At 37.1% G+C, this 26,532-nt stretch overlaps 1 protein-coding gene across 4 annotated transcripts in view; it reads right to left on the reverse strand.

Moving 5' to 3' along the window:
- MINDY2 (MINDY lysine 48 deubiquitinase 2) overlaps nt 1-26,532 on the reverse strand; it is a 73,418-nt gene that overhangs the window by 31,011 nt on the left and 15,875 nt on the right. For all 4 annotated transcript variants that reach the window (XM_032864847.1, XM_032864845.1, XM_032864848.1 and 1 more), the window contains 2 exons: nt 13,109-13,173; nt 8,051-8,209 (listed from right to left, as the gene is read on the reverse strand). In XM_032864847.1, coding sequence (XP_032720738.1) covers nt 8,051-8,209; nt 13,109-13,173 — 224 coding nt within the window. The remainder of the gene's footprint in view (nt 1-8,050; nt 8,210-13,108; nt 13,174-26,532) is intronic.

A 26,532-nucleotide genomic window follows, 5' to 3' on the forward strand; every position in this document is an offset into this window, starting at 1 on the left:
ATTTCCCTAATGACTAGTTCATATGTTCACTAGTTGTTTGGATATCCATTTTTATAAAATGCCTGTTCAAATAATTTGCTTCTTTTTTTTAATGAGGTTGTTTATCTTAAAACACACACATATATATATTTGTAGTAGCTCTTTATTCATTATATAAGTTGTAATCCTCTCAGGGGCTTGCTTTTACATTTTCTTCAGCATTTCTTTAAATAAATACAAGTTCTCAATTTTAATGTAGTCATGTTTACCAACGCTCTCCATGGTTAATGTATTTGTTTAAAAATCCTTTCCTATCATTAAGGTCAGAAACATACTCTCAAACTTTTGCAGTTTTAGCTTTTACAGTTAAACATCAATGCATATGGAACAGAATTTTATGCTCTGAGTTGGAGGAAATGATTTCATTCTTTTTAATTGACTATCGAATTAGAAATCTGAACTGGCTATCTAACTGGCTATCTAATTAAATTTGTAATAGCTACCTTATTGCCTTACACCTTTTATTATAAGGACTCCCTGTTGCTCTACAGTGCCCTCTTTCTGTCTATGTATGCATGGTCTTTTTGGCTTCTCTATTCTCTATCATTTGTCCAATTCTTAATTGTAATATTTAAGGTATTTCCTATCTGGAAGAGCAAGTCCTCCCTGCTTGTTCTGCTTCAAGTATATCATAGCTTCTGTTCCCAGCCCTTTGCATTTCCAAATAAATTGCAGAATCCACTTGTCTCATTCCACAACTACTCCCCATATATCTGTTAGGATTTTGTTTGGGGTCATACTGAAACTATAACTTACTTTAGAGAGAATAGACATCTGTATAAATTGTCTTAAAATCTAAAATCTAAGAATAGAGACTTACATTTACATAGGTCTCTAATTTCTCTCAAATTTAAAATTGTTAACGCAGAGATCTTGTGCATCTTTTTTGTCAGCTTTATTCCTAAGAACTTATGCTATGTAAATGACATATTTTTTTAAAATTTCATTTTCTGTCATTTTATTTATTTATTAAAAAGATTTTGTTTTCGGGACGCCTGGGTGGCTCAGTTGGTTGAACGGCTGCCTTCGGCTCAGGTCATGATCCCAGCGTCCTGGGATCGAGTCCCACATCGGGCTCCTTGCTCGGCGGGGAGCCTGCTTCTCCCTCTGCCTCTGTCTGCCTGTGCTCGCTCGCTCTCTCTCCCTCTGTCTCTGACAAATAAATAAATAAAAAATCTTTAAAAAAAAAAAAAAAGATTTTGTTTTTAAGTAATCTCTATACCCAGTGTGGGGATCAAACTCACAACGCTGAGATCAAGAGTTGTGTACTCTACCAAATGAGCCAGCCAGGTGCCCCTTCTGTTTCTCATTTTAAAATTCTCTTTGAAGAAGGTTTACTTCAAGAATTTTGAAGATTTTAGCTTTGTTAATCTTCATTATTATATATTTACTATTTTAATACTCTTTGCTTTTTAAAAAAATACTTTCTGATCTTTTTTTTTTTTTTAGCACTTTCTGCTGTTTAAAAGGTATATAGTTTATTGGCTTTTAATCTTTTCTTACTCATTAATGAATGAATTTAGGGTTTTAAAAATCCCTCTACTCGCAAGTTTTGATATGGACTTAGTTATTGTGCAGGTAAAAATATACTCTAACTTTCATTATCAATTTTTGGTGCAAACAATGTCTGTTGTTTTTCTACTGATTTCTCTAGCTCAATCGCACTGTGGTCAAAGGATATTCTATATTCTATGTGATTTGAATCCTTAGAAATTTGGTGAAACTTGCTTTATGGCCCTATAGTAGGTCAGTTTTTGTAAATTTCACGAATGTATAAAAAGAATGAATTGTCAGGTTCAAGAAAAAAAAAAGAGAAAATGTCATGGACAGGAGGAGACAAGGAAGATAGGATGATTAAATGCAATGTGTTATTCTAGGTTAGATTATGGAACAACAACAACAAAAATTAGTGGAAAAATTGGTGAAATGTGTGAGAACTGAAACCATAAAAATACTAGAGGGGAATACAGGCAATAACTTCTTTGATAGCAGCTGTAGCAACTTCTTTCTAGATATGTCTCCTGAGGCAAGGGAAATAAAAGCAGAAACAAACTACTGAAACTACATCAAAATAAAAGGCTTCTGCAGAGCAAAGGAAAACAATTAACAAAACTAAAAGGTGACCCACGGAATGGGAGAAGATATTTGCAAATGACATATCTGATAAAGGGTTAATATCCAAAATATAAAGAACTTATAAAACTCAACACCCAAAAAACCCCCAAATAGTCCAATTAAAAAATGGGGAGAAGATGTGAACAGACATTTTTCCAAAGAAGACATATGGCTAACAGACACATGAAAAGGTACTCAATATCACTCATTATCAGAAAAATACAAATCAAAAGTACAATTAGATATCATCTCACACCTGCCAGAGTGGCTAAGATCAACAACACAAAAAATAACAGGAGTTGGCAAGGATGTGGAGAAAGAGGAATCCTCTTGCACTGTTGGTGGGAATGCAAACTGGTGCAGTTGCTCTGGAAAACAGTATGGAGGTTCCTGCAGAACTTAAAAACAGAACTATCGGGGCGCCTGGGTAGCTCAGTGGGTTAAGTCTCTGCCTTCAGCTCAGGTCATGATCTCATGGTCCTGGGAATCTCTGCTCAGCGGGGAGCCTGCTTCTCCCTCTCTCTCTGCCTGCCTCTCTGCCTACTTGTGATTTCGCTCTGTCAAATAAATAAATAAAATCTTAAAAAAAAAACAAACCTCAAAACAGAACTATCCTATGCTCCAGCCAAAGCACTACTAGGTATTCACCCAAAGAATACAAAAATACTAATTCAAAGGGATACACACACCCCAATGTTGATAGCAGCATTATCCATAATAGCCAAATTATGGAAAGGCCCAAATGTCCATCAACTGATGAACAGATAAAGAAGATGTGGTACACACACACACAGGAATATTACTCAGCCATAAAAAAGAATGAAACCTTGGCATTTACAATGACAGAGATGGAGCTACAGTGTATTATGCTAAGTGAAATAAGCCAGTCAGAGAAAGACAAATACCATGTGATTTCACTCATGTGGAATTTAAAAAATTAAACAAATAAGCAAAGGGGAAAAAAAAAGGAGGAAGCAAACCAAGACACAGACTCTTAACTGTAGAGAACAAACTGATGGTTACCAGAGAGAGGTGGGTGGGGGGATGGGTGAGAAAGGTGATGGGGATTTTAGAGTACACATATCATGATGAGCACCAGGTGATGTGTGGAAGTGTTGAATTAATACATTAAACACCTGAAATTAGTATTATACTGTATATTAACTGGAATTTACATAAAAACTTAAAAAATGAATTGGTGAAGTATGAGTGAAGACTCTAATATAGCTAATAGTAATGTACCAATATTAAGTTTTGATATGTGTACCAAGGTCATATAAGATTAAAAGAAATGGGGTGAAAAGTACGCAGGAACTCTCTGTTAACATCTTTGCAAATTTCCTGTAAATCTGAAATGATTAAAACAAGTTTATTAATTTAAAAAAAAAAATAACATTCAGTAGGTTTTGTTTTCTGCTCCTATCAGTTACAGAGAAAGATACAACATATTCCAGCTTGGTAATGTATTTCTTTTTATAAATCTGTTAAATTTTGCTTTATGTACTTTGAGATTATAGGATTAGATGCATACATATTTTGTTTTTTTTGTAGTAAAAAACTGACCTTTATTCTTTGTGACAGTTCTCATGGGTTCAGAGAATGAGCAATCAGTCAGGTATTTACTTTCTAGGTATCTCCAGGCACATACAAATTTAACATAATTATATCTCCTTGGCAAATTAAACATTAAGCAGTTGTATGGCATCTTTTTTTCCCTCTCTTTATTTTTATTTTTTTTTTAAAGATTTTATTTATTTATTTGACAGATCACAAGTAGGCAGAGAGGCAGGCAGAGAGAGAGAGGAGGAAGCAGGCTCCCTGCTGAGCAGAGAGCCCCATGCGGGGCTCGATCCCAAGTCCCTGGGATCATGACCTGAGCCGAAGGCAGAGGCTTTAACCCACTGAGCCACCCAGGCGTCCCCTCCTCTCTTTATTTGTAATCTTTGTTTTTTCTATCTCTTGTGAAAAATAAATATAGATACTTTAATCCAGCCTCAGAACCACTTTTAACTAGACCATTTAGTCCTATTTACCCTTACTATAATTATTTATATATTTAAATTTATTAAATCTATTCTCTTTGTCTCATCAGTTCAACATTCCTTTACCTCTTCTTTCTTCCTTTTTTTAGATTAGTTTTTCTCTTTTCTACTAATATAGAAGGTACGCACTATGTTTTCAATTCTTTTCACAGTTACTCTAAAAGAGCATTATCTGACAGCACATTCAGTAATAACGGAAGTATTCCAAATCTGTGTTGTTCAATAAGATACCCACTAGCCACATGTGGCTACTGAACAATTAGAATGTACCTAGTGCAACTCAGAAACTAAATTTTAAATTAAATTTAAATAGCAACACTTGGCTACCACATTGGACAAAGAAGTTATAGAAACTATAACATCTACCCCCCACACAAAGTCAGAAGTTGATACTCTCTTCTTGAACAATTAATTCTAGACCCTTAGAATACTTTACCTTCCTCCCAACTTACGTTATTATTTTTGTATTTGCTAATGTTCCTTTTTTAAAATCCCAAGACAGTGTTATTATTTGATACAGTCTACATGTATATTTATCATGTTATTTTTCTCTTCATTCACTTATCCCTCCATCTGAGATTATTTTGCTTCCTTTTAAAATCTTGTTTAGAATTTCCATTAATGTTGGTCTATTGCCAGGAAGTTTTTTTTTTTTAATTTTCTAGAGTTAAAAAAATGTTTAAGTAATCTCTACACCCAGTGTGAGGCTCAAACTTACAACCCTGAGATCAAAAGTCATATGCTCTACTGACTGAGCCAGCCAGGCACCCCAAGGAAGCAATCTTAATTTAATTAATCTACAAAAATGATTTTGTTCCATTCATGAAATATAATTTTTCTGGGAACGGGATTACAGGTTAGCATTTGTCTTCTTTCAGTACATTCAATATATCATTTCCACCATTATCTGGCTTCCAATGTTGCTTTTAAAGAGTTATTATCAATTAATAATGGAGAAATAGCCTCTTAGTGGCTGAATTCTGGTGCCTGCCATCAAAAGAACAGCTGAAATTTATTTGCAAGATAATCATTTGCAGAATACATCATCAGAATACATCATCAGAATACTAACCAGTTCTGAGAGGTAGTTCATATACACCTATAGATTTCAAACTTTGCCTTGTGTTTTTTTTTTCCTTTCTCATCAGCAGAATCATTCTGTCACAAAATAAGTAAGTAAAATAGATAAAAAGTACTGCCCTCACCCCTTCCAAGAGTGTGAAAACCCACTGTGTATGCCAGAAAAGTCTGACAAACAATTTCAGTTCTACATTTGAATATGTTTTTCTTTTTTTATCTTTTTTTTTTTTAAGATTTTATTTATTTATTTGACAGAGAGAGATCACAAGCAGACAGAGAGGCAGGCAGAGAGAGAGGAGGAAGCAGGCTCCCTGCAGAGCAGAGAGCCCGATGCGGGGCTCGATCCCAGGACCCTGAGATCATGACCCGAGCCGAAGGCAGCGGCTTAACCCACTGAGCCCCCCAGGCGCCCCTGAATATGTTTTTCTTTAAGCATATGAATTCAACTATTTACTGGACAATATATAGCTCTACACAGACAATCAGAGAGATGATCTGAGTACAATTTTTAAGAACTCAGGCTTAGGTTCCTCAGGCTGTCAGCTCATTCTCCTAGACAACCTGGCATTGTCATCTGCCAGGATCTGATATGGCTCACCCTGGATTTGTAAAATGCTGGACATGGTTACACTTTTCAGTGATACTGTCAGAGACAGAATGCCAATAAAGATACAGATGCCCTGTTTACAGTAAGCCATGCTTTCCTTGCCCAGACTACCAGCTGCTTTTACCAACAGACAGGGATGAAGAAACTATTGCTATTATGATCTCTCTGTCCTTATGGTTAACACATGGAGACATGTATACATGATTCATGCCATTGATTAATATTTACTAAGAACCTACTATGTGCCAACCACCATTCTAAACAATGAGATATCAGAGCCCAGCTTTCATAAAACATTCTACTGGGAGGGGCACCTGGGTGGCTCAGTGGGTTAAGCTGCTGCCTTCGGCTCAGATCATGATGTCAGGGTCCTGGGATCGAGTCCCACATCAGGCTCTCTGCTCGGCAGGGAGCCTGCTTCCCCATCTCTCTCTGCCTGCCTCTCTGCCTACTTGTGATCTCTGTCAAATGAATAAATAAAATCTTAAAAAAAAAAATTCTACTGGGAGATGAGAGTCAATCAAGTAAAGAAGTAAATAATCATTCCAAATAATGGTAAGTGATAAAGAAAATCAAATACGGTCATGGGGGAGGAAATGGCTGGGGAAAAGGAGGTTGACTAACTTCAACAAGTTGTCAGAAAGGGTCTAACAAGGTGATATTTGACCTGAGATCTGAAAAATGAGGTACCAGAAACGTGAAGATCTGGAAGAACAATGTATTAGGGTAGTAAGACAATGTTCCACAGTAGGCAATCAGCCAGCAGAAAAATCTGAAATAGAAATGAATTTGAGGGGCGCCTGGGTGGCTCAGTGGGTTAAAGCCTCTGCCTTCGGCTCAGGTCATGGTCTCAGGGTCCTGGGATCGAGCCTCGCATCGGGCTCTCTGCACAGCGGGGAGCCTGCTTCCCCCTCTCTCTCTGCCTGCCTCTCTGCCTACTTGTGATCTCTGTCTGTCAAATAAATAAGTAAATCTTTAAAAAAAGAAAAAAAAGAAATGATTTTGACATGTTTGAAGAACAGGCGAGCAGTTAACTTTACTAGAGAGTAGTTAAAAAAAAAGAAAAGAAAAAAAGGGAGAATTATAAGAGGTGAAGTTAGACAGACAGGCAGAGTCTAGGTAATGCTGCGTATCATAATAAAGATTTTGTATCGTATTGGAGTTATAGTGGAGGTTTTTAAGAGAAGAAGGGGGGCAAAGGAATCAAGGGGAGGGTTATTTTACAAAGATCAGTCTGAGTGCCAAGACAATTCAATGAGGGGAAAGAATAATCTTGTACAAAGACTATAACAAATACTACTAGGACAACTAGATATCCACATACAAAAGAATAAAATTGGATCCCTCATCAAACTATATACAAAGATTAACTCAAAAATGATTGATCACACTCCTAAATATAAGCACTAAAACTTTATAAAACTGTTAGAAGATACAGGAGTAAATCTTTGTGACTTTGAGTTAGGCAAAGCCTTCTTAGGACACCAAAAGTAGAAGCAACAAAAGAAAAAAAAAAAAAGAGATCAATTGGACGTCATCAAAATTAAAAACTTTTGGGCTTCAAGAACACCATCAGGAAAGTGAAGACTATCCACAGAATGGTAGAAAAATACTTAAAAACCATATATCTAGTAAGAGACTTACACCTGGAATATATAAAGAACTCTTGCAACTCTGTAAGAAAAAGACAAATAGCCCAATTAAAAATGGGGAAAGAATCTGCAGACATTTCTCCTAAGAAATACAAACAAATCCACAATGAGATATAATTTTATACCTATTAGTATGACTATATTCCAAATAATATCTAATAACAAGTATTGGTGAGAATGGGGACTCAACTTTGTAGGTGACTCCTAACTCCTTGAAGTTATAGTCAGAAGTCTTGGACAAATTGAGCAGTCTGGAGGACAGTCCCCTGAACCTCACAATTTGGCTAATTTCAGGTAAAAGCACAAAAATATAACAATCACAGGGACGCCTGTGTGGTTCAGTTGGTTAAGTGTCCAGCTCTTGATTTCAGCTCACACATTGTCTCTCCCCATAAAGAAATAAAGAAATAAATGATAAATAAATAACAATCAGAAAATATAAATCTAGATTAAATTTCCAAATGAATAAAATTTTACTACATTTGCGTTTATATAATTTTAAATTTTCTACTTACCTGTGGATCCACTAACCACCCATGGTATAAAGGAATATCAAGAAGATCAAATACAATGCATTCCGGTGTATATTCAAATACTCGAACACCAGTGAATTTTACATTTACATCCAAGCCTGTCTGTAGTTTGTGCAAGATTGCCATAGCATCACTCATATTCTGAAAATAGAAAGGAGAAAGGTAAAGAGAAAAATCAAACAACAATGACAACAACAGCAGATACTTGAATGCAGGCATATTTACTTCTAACTTTCCATTTTATCCAATTTATTTGTCCCTTCAACCAATTTTTATTAGTGTCTACTACGTACTAGGCATTAATCTGAGTTCTAAAGAGATAACAGTGAGTAAAATAAAGTTCCTGATCTCATGTAACTAATATTCTATTTTGAGAGACAAATATATATACGATATAATGTCAAGTATTTAAGAAATATTGAACAGGATAATGACATACAGACTGACAGGGATGAGGGACCTCTTTTAGATTGGAAAGACCAAAGACAAAGTTTCTAATCAAAGAGTATTACCTCTCCCACTTTTGGGCATATATCCAAAAGAATTGAAAATAACATCTTGAAGAGATACTTGCACACCCATGTTCATTGTAGCATTATTCATAATAGTCAAGAAGTGGAAACAGCCCAAATGTCCACTGACAGATAAATGGATAGAGACACTGTGGTATATACATACAATGGAATATTATTCAGCCTTAAAAAAAGAAAAGGAAATTCTATTACATGCTACAATATGGATGAAACTTGAGGACATGCTGAGTGAAATAAGAAATCACAAAAGGACAAATACTATGTGATTCCACTTACATGAAATATCTAGAGTAGTCAAAATCCTGGAAACAGAAAGTAAGTGGTGGTTGTCAGGGGATGGACAAAGGAAAAGCTGCGGAGCTGTTCAATGGGTTTAGAATTACACAGTTTTACAAGATGAAAATGTTCTAGAGATCTGTTATCAATGTGAATATAGTTAACACTATTGAACTATACACTTAAAAATGTTAAGGGATTAAATTTTATATATTTTTAAAAATTTTATTTATTTGAGAGAGCAAGAGAGAGAGAAGAGTGCATGAGCAGGGGAGGGCAGAGAGAGAGGAAGAAGCAGACTCTCCACTGAGCTGGGAGTCCACCTCAGGCAATCGATTCTAGGACATTGGGATCATGACTTGAGCCAAAGGCAGATGCCTAACCAACTGAGCCACCCAGGCGCCCCTACATTTTATATTTTTTTTTAATCACAATTTAAAAAGAAAAAGAAACGAGCTACGAAGCTTGAAAAGACATAAAAGAAATTTAAATGTACATTGCTAAGTGAAAGAAGCCAACCTGAAAAGGCTACATACTATAAGAATCCAAATGATATTCTGGGAAAGGCAAAACAATGGAGGCAGTAGAAAGATCAGGGGCTGCCAGGGATTAGGAGGAGGGAGAGATGTAGAGGCAGAACACAGAGGATTTTTTAGGGCAATGAAACTATTTTGTATGGTACTACAGTGGTAGACATTTGTCATCATACATTTTCAAAACCCACAGAACGTTTAATAAGAGTAAACCCTAATGTGAACTATGGACTCTGGGCGATATAATTATGAGTCAGTATAGATTCATCAATTATAACAAATGTATCGATAGACAGATATTGATAGTAGGGGAACATCCGTATGTGTGGGATGGGGAGACGCGGAGGGACAGGAGGTATATGGCAACTCTGTTCTTTCCACTCAGTTCTGCTGTAAACTGCTTTAAATAGGCTGAGGGAGCTCTTTAAAAATGGCACTTAAATATCAACAAAAGCAAAATACTGAGTCTTGTGAAGTTCTGGGACAAAAAGCACTCCACACAAAACTCTGAGGCAGAAATGATTCCATACTATGTCCATGGAACAGCAAGGAGCCCTGAATGGCTAGAACAAAATTAAGTAGAAAGTGGTAGGAGATGAAGTCAGAGGAAGACAGAAAAAGACAGATACAAAGACTTGTTGCCCAAATTAAGAAGTCATTCTGACCCCATCTGTTTTCTCTGTAAACATGGTAACATAAATCTGTAATGAATACTATTTTAAAGCATGTTTTTCTTAACATTTCTAATACATTAAATATGGTCATACTTACAGAGGATATGTTTGATTAAACAAAAGACTCCAATATATAAAATTTAATATAATTTTTATTTAATCCCTACTGTTAATCAGACACTGTGCTACATACTAAAGGTAGAAAATAGGAGGGAACTATAGCCTACTGAGGGCCTTATAGTACAAAGGGTGAACCTGAAATAAATCCTTTTATAATAAAACTAGGGACTCTGAAATCTGAAGAAGACAAACTTAGGTCATAAGAACAAAATTCTGTTTTACCAAATAACATAAAACTCCAAAGAGACTATACAGACTGAAAGTAGAAATTACTCAAATCTTTTAAATTTATCAAAGAAGAATTTATAATAGGATAACATTGTTATATAGTCTGGCTTTCATCAGTTTCACCTCTTCCAAATAACTATATTCCCCAAAACAATATATTTTTTCAATTTTCCCAAAAGTTGAACCCTTGAAAATAATCAGCTTACATTTTTTTCCCTTCAGTGTTGTAAAACTTTTCCTAAGCCATAGGAATGATGAATCTGAAAAAATAGTAACAGTGGGCTATTGAAGGATTATAGTTCTGCTACTGATTTTTCTTCTACATTTATTAAATTCTTCATTGCCAGTCACCCAATTTCCTTTAGGGTAGGTATAATTTCTAACAGCTCCTGGGCTCATGCTTATACTTTTATATATCTTCTATATTTCCTTAAAATGATGTAGTATTAAGAGAGCTACATTGACACCATTTGATAATCTCCATAAATATTAATAATACTGATAAAAAATGAACACTTGTAAACAGAGAACTAAAGGATAAGTATTTTGCCATTTTGTTCCTAAACCCAAATTATGATGTTAATAATATCAAATATAAATCGTTGGAATGGTTGCTTACATCACAACAAAGGATTACTATTGATTCCTTTAAGCCAGTGGTTAAACTGTTTTTTGGAATTTTTCACAAAGGTACTTCTGACATAGTAAAATATTTTTAATTTAAATATATACTTTAAAAATAGATTTGCAGTCATTTAAAAACCTGTCTTACACACACACACACACACACACACACACACAGTGCTTTCTGGTGTTTTCAGGGTATCTATCATTAAACAAAACTGGGGAAAAAATTATGCTTTTTGTTTATATTACTACTTCTAGCAAAGAAGTTTTAAGTAGGAAGATGTCAGCTCTACATTGGTCTTTCTCAAACTTAGGCTTAAAAATTTCTGTTCACATATAATTATACAAAAAAGAACATTATTAAATCACACCTGTAGAACATTAAACACCAGCTTAAACTCAGCCTTATCAGCTTGGTACATCCTATTCTTACAACTAATGGTAATGTAATCATAATAGCTTAAAAACAGTTTAAGAGTGTATTTTAAATTCAGGATATTTTTCATCTGACATGTATTTCTCTTAAGAAATGTAAGTGGTTGTTAGATATTGTTTCAACTTGAAACAAAACTTTATTTCCAATCATTTTCTAAGAGTCTAGGTCACCTTAATGAAGTATTTCCTGAGACTGCAAAATGGACTTGAAAAAACATACAAAATGCTGATATCATTGGCAAACACTCATCAATCAAGATTTTCTGAAGACTGTGCAACAAAAATAAACAAATGTTGAGGGTGATATGAAACTGCAACTATCACCTATAAGTCCTAATTTCAAGTTTTTGTATTAAGCAAAACAGCCTCACTAATTTCTTTTCTCTCTCTCTTTTTAAAGATTTTATTTATCTGAGAGAGAGAGACACAGCAAGAGAGGGAACACAAGCAGGGGGAGTGGGAGAGGGAGAAGCAGGCTTCCCGGTGGAGAAGGGAGCTCGATGCGGGGCTCAATCCCAGGTCCCTGGGATCACGAACTGAGCGGAAGGCAGATGCTTAACCCACCGAGGCACCCAGGTGCCCCAGCCTCACTAATTTCAATAAGAGAGGATATAAATTTCATAAATAAATAATGTCAATTGAATCTTACACTTTATACTTATAAAATATCATTTACTGCTTCTCTATATTAGAGCTTAGCATGAGATTTCAATTGAAAAGATTTTCTAATGGGAAAAATATTTGGAATTACTGCTTTAAGCTACAAACTCTAATAGAATTTAAATGACTTAGCATACCAATTTGGCTTTAGCTAAAGATTTCCTACCTTACAGAGTGAAGCAATGCATCACATTTGGCTTTTCAATTCTATTAGGACTAGATTATCTCATCATTCAAATTCAAGAAACTTTGTAATACTGAAATGAGTTTTGCTTCCTTTTTGCCAATTTGATACTGGTAAAAGCATGTAAAAAAGGTTGCTTTAAAAGTAAATATAAAGGTTCCAAAGATGTCTATTTCTTCCCTGATACTTCCTTCTACTGTAAGAACCTGATTCCTTCTTGCCTTTTACTGTTAAACAGAAGAATACTGAAGAAAATGAAGTTCCCCTTGTTTTCTTCCAGGTCCAATAGTTTTGAGCTTCTCCTATTTTACAAAACAGAATCTCTAAAAAAACATGCAAGAAATGTGGACACATTGAAACTACAAAAGAACAGATTTTGTCCTAATGACACACAACAGACATCATTTACTCAACTTCCTCTCAAATATAACTTAATTATAAAATATAAAGGAAACAAGGAAAGATGAATCAATGACAAATTCACCTGAAAGTCAATTTTTCAAGAAAAATACTAGGTTATCATTCTTCATAGATCTGTAGAATGATACCTATGTTTCATTCCATATAGTATATATGCTCATATAAAACAGAGATCAGGAAAGTATGGCCTGTGGGCCAAAACTGGCTGAAGCTAAGAATGGTTTTTATATTTTTAACGGGTTGTAAAATAAGAAAATGAATATGCCTACAAAGCCACTGACAGAGACCAATGAATATATCCGTAAGTTAAAAATTACACATTTTAATATAACAAAAATTGTGTCTATTACCTGCTCATAGTTTAAACGTTGAATTTCTGAAATTTCTTTTGGCTTTGCATCAAGCATGTAATCTCCTGTAAAAAGAAATTGTAAAGTTGCCTTTTTAAAATATTACTTTTTCATTACAAAGGTAATGATTTTAATTATAAACTGTAGAAATAAGTGACACAAAACTGACCCCCAGTTCTACTCAGAGAAAACTTGGTATTAACTACTTGCTATAGTCTCAAGTATTTTTTTTTCAATGTACATACTAAAATGCTTTTGAACTTATTTCTTCTGCTTTACAATATATTTGAGCATTTTTCCACGTCACTACAATAAAGCTCTGAAAGACTGTACCAAGTCTCATTGCTATCAACAATATAAATTGCTACCTCATTACTTTTTCAAGAACATGTGTGTTATTGAGTAACCTGGGTGGCTCAATTGGTTACACAACTGCCTTTGGCTCAAGTCATGATCCCAGGGTCCTGGGATTGAGCCCCGCATCAGGCTCCCTCCACCACAGGGAAGCCTGCTTCTCCTTCTCCCTCTGCCTGCTGCTTCCCCACTTGTGCTCTGTCAAAAAAAAAAAAAAAAAAAAGAAAAAAAGAAAAAAAGAATGGGTGTTATCAGCGTTTTAAATGCTTGCCATTCTAAGAAGTACACAAATATTTTTTGTACTTGAAAAATTGGTATATATGTATTTATATGTATTTAATATATGTATTTTTGTTATCACCCTTCCTCTCATCATCTTTTTAATATATGTATGACTTTCAGTATATGTGGTACCTTTTTAATCTATGTAATACCATTTTAATATATGCTGTAACTTTTTAATCTATGTTTTGGCTTTTTACTTTTTTATATTTTAAAAGATCTTATTATTTTAGAGAGAGAAAGAGCTCATGAAAGCAGGGAAAGGAACAGAGAGGGAGAGTGGAGGAAAGAATCTCAAGCAGACTCTGCGCTAAGCATGAAGCCCAACATGGGACTTGATCTCACAACCCATGAGATCATGATCTGAGCCAAAACCAAGAGTCAGATACTAAACTGACTGAGCCACCTGGGTACCCCTATGTTTTGCCTTTTTAATTATGTATTAACTATACTTTCCTTTTTTTTTAAGATTTATTTATTTATTTATTTGAAAGAGAGAGCCAGCAAGTAGGAGGAGGGGCAGAGGAAGAGAATCTTCAAGCAAACCTGAGCAGGAAGCCCGAGGTGGGTGGGCTCGATTTCACAACCCATGAGATCAATATCTGAGCATAAACCAAGAGTCTGACACTTAACCAACAGAGTCTACACTTTTCTTTTAATTGCCTGCCTATACAAGTATCATTTTTTCTTATTTAACTATAAAAGTTTTTTTAGTAAAATGACTTTCTAAAAGATTTTATTTTTAAGTAAGCTCTACACCCAACATGGGGCTCAAACTCAGAACCCAGAGACCAAGAGTTGCATACTCCACTCACTGAGCCAGCCAGGCACCCCACACCACTTTTTTTTAGAAGGTCTTTTTTTATTAAAGATTTTTACTCATTTATTTGAGAGGGAGAGAGAAACAGAGAGAGCGAGCACAGGTAGGAGGAGGGGCAGAGAGAGTGGGAGAAGCAGGGCTGAGCAGGGAACCCTATGTGGGACTCGATCCCAGGACCCTGGGATCATGACCTGAGTTGAAGGCAGACAGTTTAGGACTGAGCTACCTAGGTGCCTTTAAGATTTTTAAAATTCCTGGGTGCCTGGGTGGCTCAGTTGGTTGGGCGACTGCCTTCGGCTCAGGTCATGATCCCGGAGTCCTGCATCAGGCTGCCCCCGCACTGGGCTGTCCCCGCATCAGGGAGTCTGCTTCTCCCTCTGACCTTTTCCCTTCTCATGCTCTCTCACTCTCTCAAATAAATAAATAAAGATCTTTAAAAAAAAAAAAAAAAAGATTTTTAAAATTCCTTTTTAAAAAAATTTTTTTCTTTAAAGAATTTATTTATTTGGGGCACCTGGGTGGCTCAGTGGGTTAAGCCTCTGCCTTCAGCTCAGGTCATGATCTCAGGGTTCTGGAGTAGAGCCCCGCATCAGCCTCTCTGCTCTGCTTCCCCCTCTGTCTCTGCCTGCCTCTCTGCCTACTTGTGATCCCTCTCTCTGTGTCAAATAAATAAATAAAATCTTAAAAAAAAAATAATTTATTTATTTGACAGAGAGATAACGAGAAAGGGAACACAAGCAGACAGAGAGGGAGAGGGAGAAGCAGGCCTCCTTCAGAGCAGGGAGACTGATGCAGGGCTCGATCTCAAGATCCTGGGATAATGACCTGAGCCAAAGGCAGACACTTAACGACTGAGCCACCCAGGCGCTCCTTAATGGAAGTATGGTTGATACACAATGTTATATTAGTTTCAGGTATATAAGATAGTGACTCAACAACCCTATATGTTATGCTATGCTCACAAGTGTAGCTACCATCTGTCATCATACAGCACTATTACAACATCATTGACTATATTTCCTATGCTGTAACTTTCATCCCCATGACTTATTTATTCCATAACTGGAAGCTTATACCTTCCTACTTCCCTTCACCCATTTTGCCCATCTCCTCATGCATTTCCCCTCTGGCAACTACCAGTTTTTTCTCTATATTTATGGGTCTATTTCTGTAAAACTCTTCTTCAGTTAGAAGAATTAGAACACTTCCTGTTATATTGTGTGGTAAATATTTTTTCCCCTATTTTGTATTCTGACTTTATGGTGATGCTTTATGTCTATTTTTTTAACACAGAGAAATATTTAATTTTTGAAAGATTTTATTTATTTACAAGTGAGCAAGTGACAGTGTGCCATAGCACAAGTAAGGGAGGGTGGAGGCAGAGGGAGAAGCAGATTCCCCACTGAGCAGGGAGCCCTATGAGGGGCTCAATCCCAGGACCCTGAGCTGAAGGCAGACGCTTAACCAACTAAGCCACCCAGATGTCCCAGAAATATTTAGTTTTAATAAAGTAAAATTCTTCTATTAATAACTTCTGGTAGGATGTCATGTTTAAAAGAGCTTTACCTCTTAACCATATACAAACATTCACATGTGCTTTCTTCATGTAATTTTATGTTTACCTTTTTTAATGTTTAAATCTTATTTATCTGGAACTTATTTTGATATAAATAGTGATACATGGAACCAACTTCTACCTAGCCTCCCAAATCACTAAGTTGATAAAACTGTATGTGTTTTTTTTTTTTTTTAAGATTTTTAAATAATCTCTACATTCAATGTGGGGCTTGAACTCACAACCCAGAGATCAAGAGTTGCATCCTCTGTGGACCGAGCCAGCCAGGCACCCAAAATTGTTTTTAATACAAGTATTATTTTTCTAATTTAAAATAAACCTCTAAAGACTGCATCAAGTATTCTCTTAAGCTTTTCAACAAGAGCTTTCCCATAACATCAAGAATCTCTGATAACAAAAGTTTCCTATGAACATCAATATATTACTACTTGTGTTCTGTGTGTGTGTTTTTTTTTTTTTTAAGATTTTATTTATTTATTTAAGAGGAGCATGAGTGGGGCAGCACAAAGGGAAAAGGAGCAGCACACCCCCCACTGAGCCAGGAGTCTGAGGTGGGGCTTGATCCCAGGACCCTGGGGTCATGACCTGAGCCAAAGGCAGACACCCAACTGACTGAGCCACCCAGGTGCCCCCTGTGTATGCTCTTAATTAGAACTTTAAGATATCAAAATCTAACCAATCATAATTTTATTCCATATCCCAAAGCACTAAATTAACTAATACATAAAAATGTATAAGCAAGTCTACTTAACATTTTTGAGTCCTCTCCATATACAACACATTGTATATTAGTATGTTGAGGCTTTCATATAGCATTTAACTAAAAACTATGCTTTAAGTAAATTCTATACACCATTTATGCAAATAACTGAGGACATAATTACTATACTTGTATCTTATATTTAGGTTCTGTATTTACCATGATAAAAGACTGTATTTGCTCTCCTCACTAAAACCTTAGTGAAGTCAAGATGCAGAACATTCTAGAATTCAATATTAAATGACCCTGAATATGCTACCATAGATAAAACTTAAATGCTAAGAGTAGAATAATTATTATGAAAGACTCAAACACACAACTCCTCTTTTCCTGAGCCCAGAAAAGATTTCTGCACAAGAGAATAGCCTGGCTATGGTAGGCAGCTTCTTCGATGGACCTCAAGAGGGACACCTGGGTGGCTCAGTTGGTTAGGTGTCTGTCTCTTGATCTCAGCTCAGATCTTGATCTCAGCGTCATGAGTTCAAGCACCACATGGGGCTCCATACTGGGTGTGGAGCTTACTTTTAGATGGACCTCAAGAATTCCTGTCTTGTGGTATTCACATCGTTGTATAATCCCCTTCCCTTGAGTATGAATTGGACTTATTAATTCACTTCTGGTGAATAAAAAAAAAAAGCATAAATAATGAAATATCACTTCTGAAATTAGAATACAGAATATTGTGGCCTTTGTAATAATGCTCTCCCACGTGCTTTCTCTGAGGAAGGCCAGGTGCCATGTTATAAACTGCCTTATGGAGAGGCCTGCATCACACAGAACTAAAGGACTTTGGCTACAGTTAGTGAGGAACTGAGGACTCAGTCCAACAACTTATGAGGAACTCAATCCTGCCAACAACCATTTGAATAACCTTAAAGGAGATCTTCCTGAGTTGGGCCTGGGCATGAGATTGCAGTCCCAGCTGACACCCTGACTGCAGCCTCATGAGAGACCTTGAACCAGTCACTTAGTCTAGCCATGCCTAGATTCTTGATGTACAGACACCATTAGATAATAAATATTCATTATTAAACCAGTAAATTTTGGGGTGATGTGTTATACAGCAATAGATATCTGTATTTTTAGAAGACTAGGTTTGAGTCTCTATTTTCTTTTTTGTGAAGATTTTATTTGTCAGAGAGGGAGCATAGACAGGGGGAGTGTCAGGCAGATGGAGAAGCAGGCTCCCCACTGAGCAAGGAGCCAATATAGGACTTGATCCCATGACCCTGGGATCATGACCTGAGCTGAAGGCAGATGCTCAACTGACTGAGCCAGCCAGGCGTCCGTAAAGTTTGAGTTTCTAAAGGAGATTTATCTAAATAAATTATCTCTCTTTTTTTTTAAAGTAAATAAATCATCTCTTAAGAGTGTTGTTTTATCTAGCTTATCTAACTTTTATATCTGAATTTAGTCAACAATACTATTTCAGGGGCTCAGTTAGTTAAGCATCTGACTCTTGATTTTGGCTCAGGTCATGATCTTAGGGTTATGAGATATACCCCCATGTTGTGTTCTGCACTAGGCATGGAGCCTGCTTAAGATTCTCTCTCTCCCTCTCTCTCTCTCCCTCTAAAAAAAACAAAACAAAAACAAAACAAATGAAAACAATACTATTACAATCAAAAAGTATTTATTGAGAGTCTAGAGAGTCCATTATGAATATTTAATAATAGGCTAAAACAAATATTAGGAAATACATGTTTCTCTTAAAAAACTAATAATTTTGGGTGCCTGGGTGGCTCAGTGGGTTGAAGCCTCTGCCTTCAGCTCAGGTCATGATCTCAGGGTCCTGGGATCAAGCCCCGCATCGGACTCTCTGCTCAGCAGGGAGCCTGCTTCCCCCTCTCTCTCTCTGCCTGACTCTCTGCCTACTTGTGATCTCCATCTGTCAAATAAATAAATAAAATCTTTAAAAAAAAAAAACTAATAATTTGGTTGGGAAAAGAACATACAAGAAACAGAATGAGATGATGTAAAGTATAATGAGTAAAACATGTGATAAATGTCTGAAGTACCAATTGATTTTGTGAAAAGAGATATTGATGGGGCGCCTGGGTGGCTCAGTGGGTTGGGGCCTCTGCCTTCGGCTCAGGTCATGATCCCAGGGTCCTGGCATCGAGCCCCGCATCGGGCTTTCTGCTTGGCAGGGAGCCTGCTTCCTCCTCTCTCTCTCTGCCTGCTTCTGTCTACTGTGATCTCTGTCTGTCAAATGAATAAATAAAATCTTAAAAAAAAAAAAGAGAGAGATATTGATAAAGCCTATAGCACCTAGAAATATCCTTTGGAGGGGGTCATGTCTAAACTGGATTCACAAAAAAGGGGCAGAACTTGGAAAGGAAGTGAGGCAAAAAAGCATTCTTTGAAGGAGAAAGAGTGACAGAAAAACACAAAAGAAACATGCCATGGGGTGCCTGGCTAGCTCAGTCAGTAGAGCATGCAAACTCTTGATCTCGGGGTTGTGAGTTCCGGCCCACGTTGGGTATAAAGGTTACTTAAAAACAAAATCTAAAAAAAAAATTTAATTTACTTTAAAAAATAAATAAAATCTTAAAAGAAAGACAGATGAAAAATAGAAAGGAAGGAAGGAAGGAAGAAAAAAAGAGGAACGCCTGGGTGGCTCAGTCAGTTAAGCATCTGCCTTCAGCTCAAGTCATGATCCTGGGGTCCTGGGATTGAGTCCCACATCGGGCTCCTTGCTCAGCAGGGAGCCTGCTTCTCCCTCTCCCTCTGCCTCCCTGTGTACTCTGTCTCTCTCTGACAAGTAAATAAATAAAATCTTGAAAGAAAGAAAGAAAGGAAGGAAGGAAGAAAAAAAGAAAGGAAGAACGAAAGGAAAAGAAAGAAACGCCGTGCCATATGGATAGCTCATAAGAAAGTTTATACATAAAATTTATGTTGTAGGGGTACCTGGGTGGGTCAGTTGGTTTAGCAACTGACTCTGGACTTTGGCTTAGGTCAAGATCCCAGGGTCCTGGGATCAAGCATTGTTCAGCTCCACACTCAGCAGGGAATCTGCTTGAGGATTTTCTCTCTCTCCCCCTCTTCCTTTGCCCCTCCCACCAATGTGCACACATACTCTCTAAAATAAATAAATCTTAAAAAAAGGAAAAGAAAAAAACCTTTAAAATTTTAAAAAAGAGAAAGGAAAGGCAGAGATGATGCTATTTATTAAAAAAGAAAAGATTTATGTCACAGAGTGGTGGGAAATATGACTGGACAAGTAAACTGGATCAGATAGTAGAAAATCATAAATAGTATGTTGATAAGGCTAGCTGCTTGTCAAAGATCATAAGGGATCTTTACCTTTATAAGTAGATAAGTGAAGTATGAAATTGATGCTTTAGGAAAGTAACACTGTTATGTAGGCCAATTTGAAGGGGAGAGGAAACAACAGAATTTGCAATAAATTCACATTTTGAAGTATACAGAGAGAGGAAAGAATTTCAGAAAAAGAACCCATAAGACTTTGCTACTAATGGGACATTCCAGAAAAATAGTTATCAAGAAACATCTGACAGTTATACTAGGCCAAAAACTCGAAGAGAGGGTTTGGTAGTCGTTAGCTTATCTCAAGTGAGCATTAGGAAAAGAGAAGACAGGTCAACTCTGGGCAAAATTAAAATGCTTCAACAGTGACCTCCCTATATAGTATCTGTATGTAAAGATAAAATAAATTATCTTTTTAAAAGTCAGACAACAAGGCGCCTGAGTTGCCCAGTGGGTTAAAGCCTCTGCTTTTGGCTCAGGTCATCATCCCAGGGTCCTGGGATCGAGCCCCGAATCGGGCTCTCTGCTTGGCGGGGAGCCTGCTTCCCATCCCCCTCTCTCCGCCTGCCTCTCTGACTACTTGTGATCTCTGTCTGTCAAATAAATAAATAAAATCTTTAAAAATAAATAAATAAATAAAAGTCAGACACCACCACCATCTGAACAACTGTTTTCCTTAGTCATCATCATACAAACTATTTTGGATAGTTAAAGTCATAGTATAATTCCCGCTTGTGTTGTGCTTCTTTACATTATCTTCCCACCCACATTCTGCCTTCCACCTATACTTATTCCCCACCTTATTTTATTAAACTTCCCATGGATCCTAGCTTGCAAAAAGTTCCTTTCTCAATGCCAAAGCCCTCCAACAGGCCATGTCCATGTTTGGCCCTGCTCTAATACTCTAGTAACAGAAATTTTCAAATTAAAATTTTCTCCTCCTATAACCTTTGCCAATCAAAATTCCCATTCCCTGTGGCCTCTAAGCTAGGTGCTAGGAAAGCAAATAATGATTTGTCTTACAATCTTTCTACTAGCATTTGCTTATTAATTCAAAAGCATCTCTGATTCCTCCAGTGAACTGAAGTAATCTCGAGAGGAGAAAATCCAAATAGCTTAGAAAATTAAACAATTTGTTCTGGCAGGGTTAGTCTCGAATAAAGTTTACTTTTGGCAAGGCAGGGTCTTCAGAATCCCTTTTCTCACTTCATTCTTGCTTACTTCTGCCCCACCTCCCATTAGGATCATAATTACTTTCATGCTGCCCCTAGGAGTTGAATCCCCCTAACCCAGGACTGCTGAGCTTCTTAGGTACCCCAGATTTAGGTATTTCTTCCTCAGTTTTTCTTTTTCCCTATTAAAATTCTCTAATCAATGTCCTGCTTCCTCGTGGCTTTGCTAGCTACAAATTATACAAAGACATGCTAATTATTTTCTCCCAAAGAAACCACCATGTTAAAACTTTCATAGTAGAAGAGCACCTGAGTGGCTCAGTTGGTTAAGCAACTGTCTTCAGCTCAGGTCATGATCCCAGGGTCCTGGGAGCGAGCCCTGCATTGGGCTCCCTGCTCAGTGGGGAGCCTGCTTCTCCCTCTCCCTCTGCTGCTCTGCCTGCTTGTGCTCTCTCGCTCTGACAAATAAAGAAAATCCTTAAAAAAACAAAAAAAAAAACCAAAAAAAAACCACTTTCATAGTAGAGCACACTTATGCCGCCACATTCACTGCATTGTTCATACCTCCAAATAACTTGCCCACCGTATGTGCTCAGTCAATATTTGCTGGATAAGAAAAATAAAAGAGAAAAAGACAAGTAGTGGGAATTCCAAATATTATATAAAAAATACTTTTCAGAGGTAAAGGGGAAGGAGGATACTTTTGAGTATATGAGTCTTTCAGGGAGGAGGTTAGGTAAATGGCATCAACCTATGACAGTACAGAGAGCAGAACCAGAATGAAGTTAGAAACTATGGAATAGCAGTGTGGTTTAGGTTAACACTGTCCAAGAGAAATACAATGCAAGCCACAAATAGAAGCCCATAAGTAACTTTAAATTTTGAGTAGCCACACTGAAAAAACTAAAAATAGGTGAAATTAATTTAAGTAATTTATTTAGCCCAGTATATTAAAAATATTATAATTTCAACAGTACAACTCATGATACCATCTTAAAAACTATGCTTAACATGTTATTTACTGCACTTAAGAAACTAAAATAGATTAAATGGCCTATGATAGTAAACCCAAATTCCTCAACCTGGCTCCCAAGACTCCACAGTTTTAGTTGTAACCCCACCTAATCCAATCTCCATCCTAATGATACGATCAAATTGTACTCATTCACCACTCCTCCAAATATGCTTTATATATTTTCACCTCTAGCTTGAACTTAAAATAGTTTCCACCTAACCTTGTAACATTGTTTTTCTTCTTTACAAGGGGTTAGATTTTAACTACACTTAAAATCCAGTACAAGTCATATGTTCTCTATTAAACCTTTTCCTAGTTCTCACCTACTTCTTACACCCATTGCTGCCAAATTTCTCAAAGTTATCTGCCCCTGCGGTCTCCACTTAGTCACCCCTTAAAATGCTCTTCAACTCACCACTCCATTTCCATCCCATCACTGTACTGACATTGTTTCTGTAAAGATCATAATAGCCTCCATGTCGCTAAATTACGTGGAGAGGACTCTCCAGTATTCTATACCCTCTCCTTCTCTTGGCTTCATTATACCACCCTCTCCTGGCTCTTTCCTACCTTACAGGCTACTTCTTCTCTTCTCTATCTACCCCATGCATTTCATCAGAAGCCATGTTGCCCCCAGAAGGACAAAAACTGATTCCCTGGGGGAGAGGCCAAAAATATTTTAGCTAGTATAATGGTTTGTGGCCTTCAAAGGGGACAGTACACGAAAAAACATACAGTATGTCTGTGGTATTAAATTTTCCTGGGGAGGGGGGTGGCACCTGGGTGGCTCAGTCATTAACTGTCTGCCTTCAGCTCAGGTCATGATCCTAGGGTCCTGGGATCGAGCACCATATGGCTCCCTGCCAGTGGGAAGCCTGCTTCTCCCTCTCCCACACCCCGTGCTTGTGTTCCCTCTCTCACTGTGTCTCTCTCTGTCAAATAAATAAATAAAATCTTAAAAAAAAAAAAAAACTGAATTTTAAAAAAAAAAAAAGATAAAAGATAAAATTTCCTGGAATGGGTGATTAGGACAAAATGTCTACAAAGGCTCCTTAGGGGGCAATAATTAAAAAAAGATTGAGAAACACTGCTCTACCCCATCTCTCCATGCTGGGAAACTTAATGGGACAATTCTGACCCTCTTCCCTTCTCTCTTTATGCTCTCTCTTAATGCTCTCATCAATTTCCACAGACCTAAATGCCATTTTTATACTGATGACTCCTAAATTGTTATCTTGAATTTTTGTGTCCTCTGGAACTCATGGACCCTCCTCAGCAAAATCTTCCAGGTATTTTCTTCTCTTACTGTTTCCTTCACCTTTGTGCCTGAATGAAATTTGGCTCTGCCTTACTGATACTGCAGCCTTCTCAAGTGATAGTTCTTTCTCATGCTTCTTTACAAGTAAACCTGGAGGTGGAGCAGTCATTGTTGTCATATTGTCATTCTCTCCTTATTGTCATAGTCATATGTCCTTATTGTCATATTGTCATTATCTCCCCCCTCTTCCCTAAAACTCCTGTTTTAAAACTCACGCATGGAGGGGTGCCTGGGTGGCTCAGTGGGTTAAAGCCTCTGCCTTCGGCTCAGGTCATGATCTCAGGGTCCTGGGATTGAGCCCCGCATCAGGCTCTCTGCTCAGCAGGGAGCCTACTCCGCAACCCCCCCCCCCCCCGCTGCTCTGCCTACTTGTGATCTCTCTCTCTCTGTCAAATAACTAAATAAAATCTTAAAAAAAAAAAAAGAATAATGCTGTCATGAACACTCCTGTACAAGTTTCTGTATAGATGTATGTTTTAAATGACCCATAAAATGATGGGTCATTCAGTAATTCTAAGTTTAACTTTTTAAGGAACTAACAAACTGTTTTCCAAAGTGGCTGTGTTATGTTACATTGCAATTGGCAATATATAAAGGTTTCCAATTTTCTCTTGTACCCACCCCGGCTGGTTTCCTCCCATGCACTTGTGGTTACCAGTGACCTCCTTATGGTTCAATCAATAGTCAATTTTTAGTCTTCACACTGTTCAACCTATTTGCAGCATTTGATTCAGTTAATCTTTTACTTTTCATTGAAACTTCATTTGGATTCTGGGAAATCAGTTTCCTGTTTTTTCTTCTACCTGGCTTGAACACACCTGTTCTTCCTTCTTCCACAACTTCTAATCATTGGCATGTCTCATATTCAGTCCACTGATCTCTTACATTCTCTGTCTACATTCATTCTCATTGTGATTTCACTCAGTCTACCATTTATATACGTTGTCTGCTCCCAAATGTATATTTGTAGGTTAGATCTGCACTGCACAATACATTATCCAATAGCAACATATGGCTACATAATTTTAATTAATTAAAACTAAATTTAGTGGGGCGCCTGGGTGGCTCAGTGGGTTAAAGCCTCTGCCTTTGGCTCAGGTCATGATCCCAGGGTCCTGGGATCAAGCCCCGCATCAGGCTCACTGCTGAGCAGAGAGCCTGCTTCCTTCTCTGCCTGCCTCTCTGTCTGCTTGTGATCTCTGTCTGTCAAATAAATAAAAAAAAATTAAAAAAAAAATTAAATTTAGTATTCAGGTCCCCAGGCACATTAGCTATATGTTAAGAGTTCAACAGCCACATGTGGCTGGTAGCTACCAAACTAGATAGCAGAGATACTGAACATTTCTATCATCACAGAAATTTATATTCTATAACACCGATACAGACCTCTCCTCTGAACTCCAGATTTATATATCCAACTGCCACCCTTAAATTTCCACTTGGATGTCAATAAACATCCCAAAACCAAAATCCTGTTATTTCTCCCTAAACATGTTCCTTCCAATTTTTTTTTCCTGTTTCAGCTGATGTTAACACCGTCCTTCCAGTTGTGCAAGCCAAAAACCACAGAGTGAACCACTCTCACTCTACATTCAGCTGATCAGCAAATTCTGTCAGCTCTATATCCAGAATCTGACCACATTTTACAATCTCCACTTCTACTACTTCGTTTGAAGCCACCACCCTCTTTTGCCGGTTATAATAGCATCTTTTGTTGTAATAGCTTCCTGATATCCCTGCTCGTCCTTTCCTACCTAAATTCTAGTTTCAGCCAGAGAATTCTTGTTACACTCAAAATCAGATCACATCAGCCTTCTATTAAAAATCCTCTAATGGCTTCCAAGCTCAATCACAAACGTGGCAAGTTGCTATAACAGCCTACAGGGCCAGGGCACCTGGGTGGCTCATTAGGGTAAAGCCTCTGCCTTCAGCTCAGGTCATGATCCCAGGGTCCTGGGATCAAGCCCTGCATCAGGCTCTCTGCTCGGCAGGGAGCCTGCTTCCCTCTCTCTCTCTGCCTGCCTCCCTGCCTACTTGTGATCTCTGTCTGTCAAATAAATAAATAAAAATCTTAAAAAAAAAAAAAATAGCCTACAGGGCCATATATGACTTGACCCCATTACCTCTCAAATGTGATCTCCTTTGCACACTTCTTGGAAGTCATACTGGCTATTCATCAATCGCACCAAGCATATTTTAGCTTTCCCCATGAAACATAATTCCCAATTATGATCCCAATTATGAAACATAATTTAGAACTCACAAAGTTTAAGAATCACCAAGCTAGACTAAAACAGGTATAAATAGAAATTCTATTTCCAGATAGATGGGTATTCAAAGTAATCTACCCTTCACTATGAGATTTCCCTAACCAGTGAATAGGATTAAATGATAGTAATTACATAAAGAAAAGGGTCTTCCAAAAGCTACAATCTCCATTACTTCACTAAGACTATATTTCATTAAAAATCAGCTAGCTTATAGTCTGGAATGGCATAGACAAACTAATCAGCCAACCAAAAAATTTTTTTAAATTTTTCTTAAAATAAACATTTAATTACTAAAAAAACTAAGAATGTGGATTAAGATTTCCTATTTGGTAACAGTATAAATATGTAAATTCCTATTTGCTAAACTATAAGAGACTTCAGTGTGATATATAGCTACCTGTTCTGTAAACAAGTTCTACTGAAAGCAGTTGGTCTGCAAACAAACTGCAACTTAAGACACTGCCTCCTTCATCAAGAAAACTTTGCTATGAAAAACTTCAGATGAACTAATCAGTGTGCTTATGTAAATGTCTTACATTTTGGCACAAACCGCTATATCACTGCAGATTGGTAACTAACACTTCATC

The sequence above is a fragment of the Lontra canadensis genome, unplaced genomic scaffold (assembly GCF_010015895.1).
Source record: "Lontra canadensis isolate GAN:19392208 unplaced genomic scaffold, GSC_riverotter_1.0 scaffold28, whole genome shotgun sequence".
In the NCBI taxonomy this organism is placed as follows: Eukaryota; Metazoa; Chordata; class Mammalia; order Carnivora; family Mustelidae; genus Lontra; species Lontra canadensis.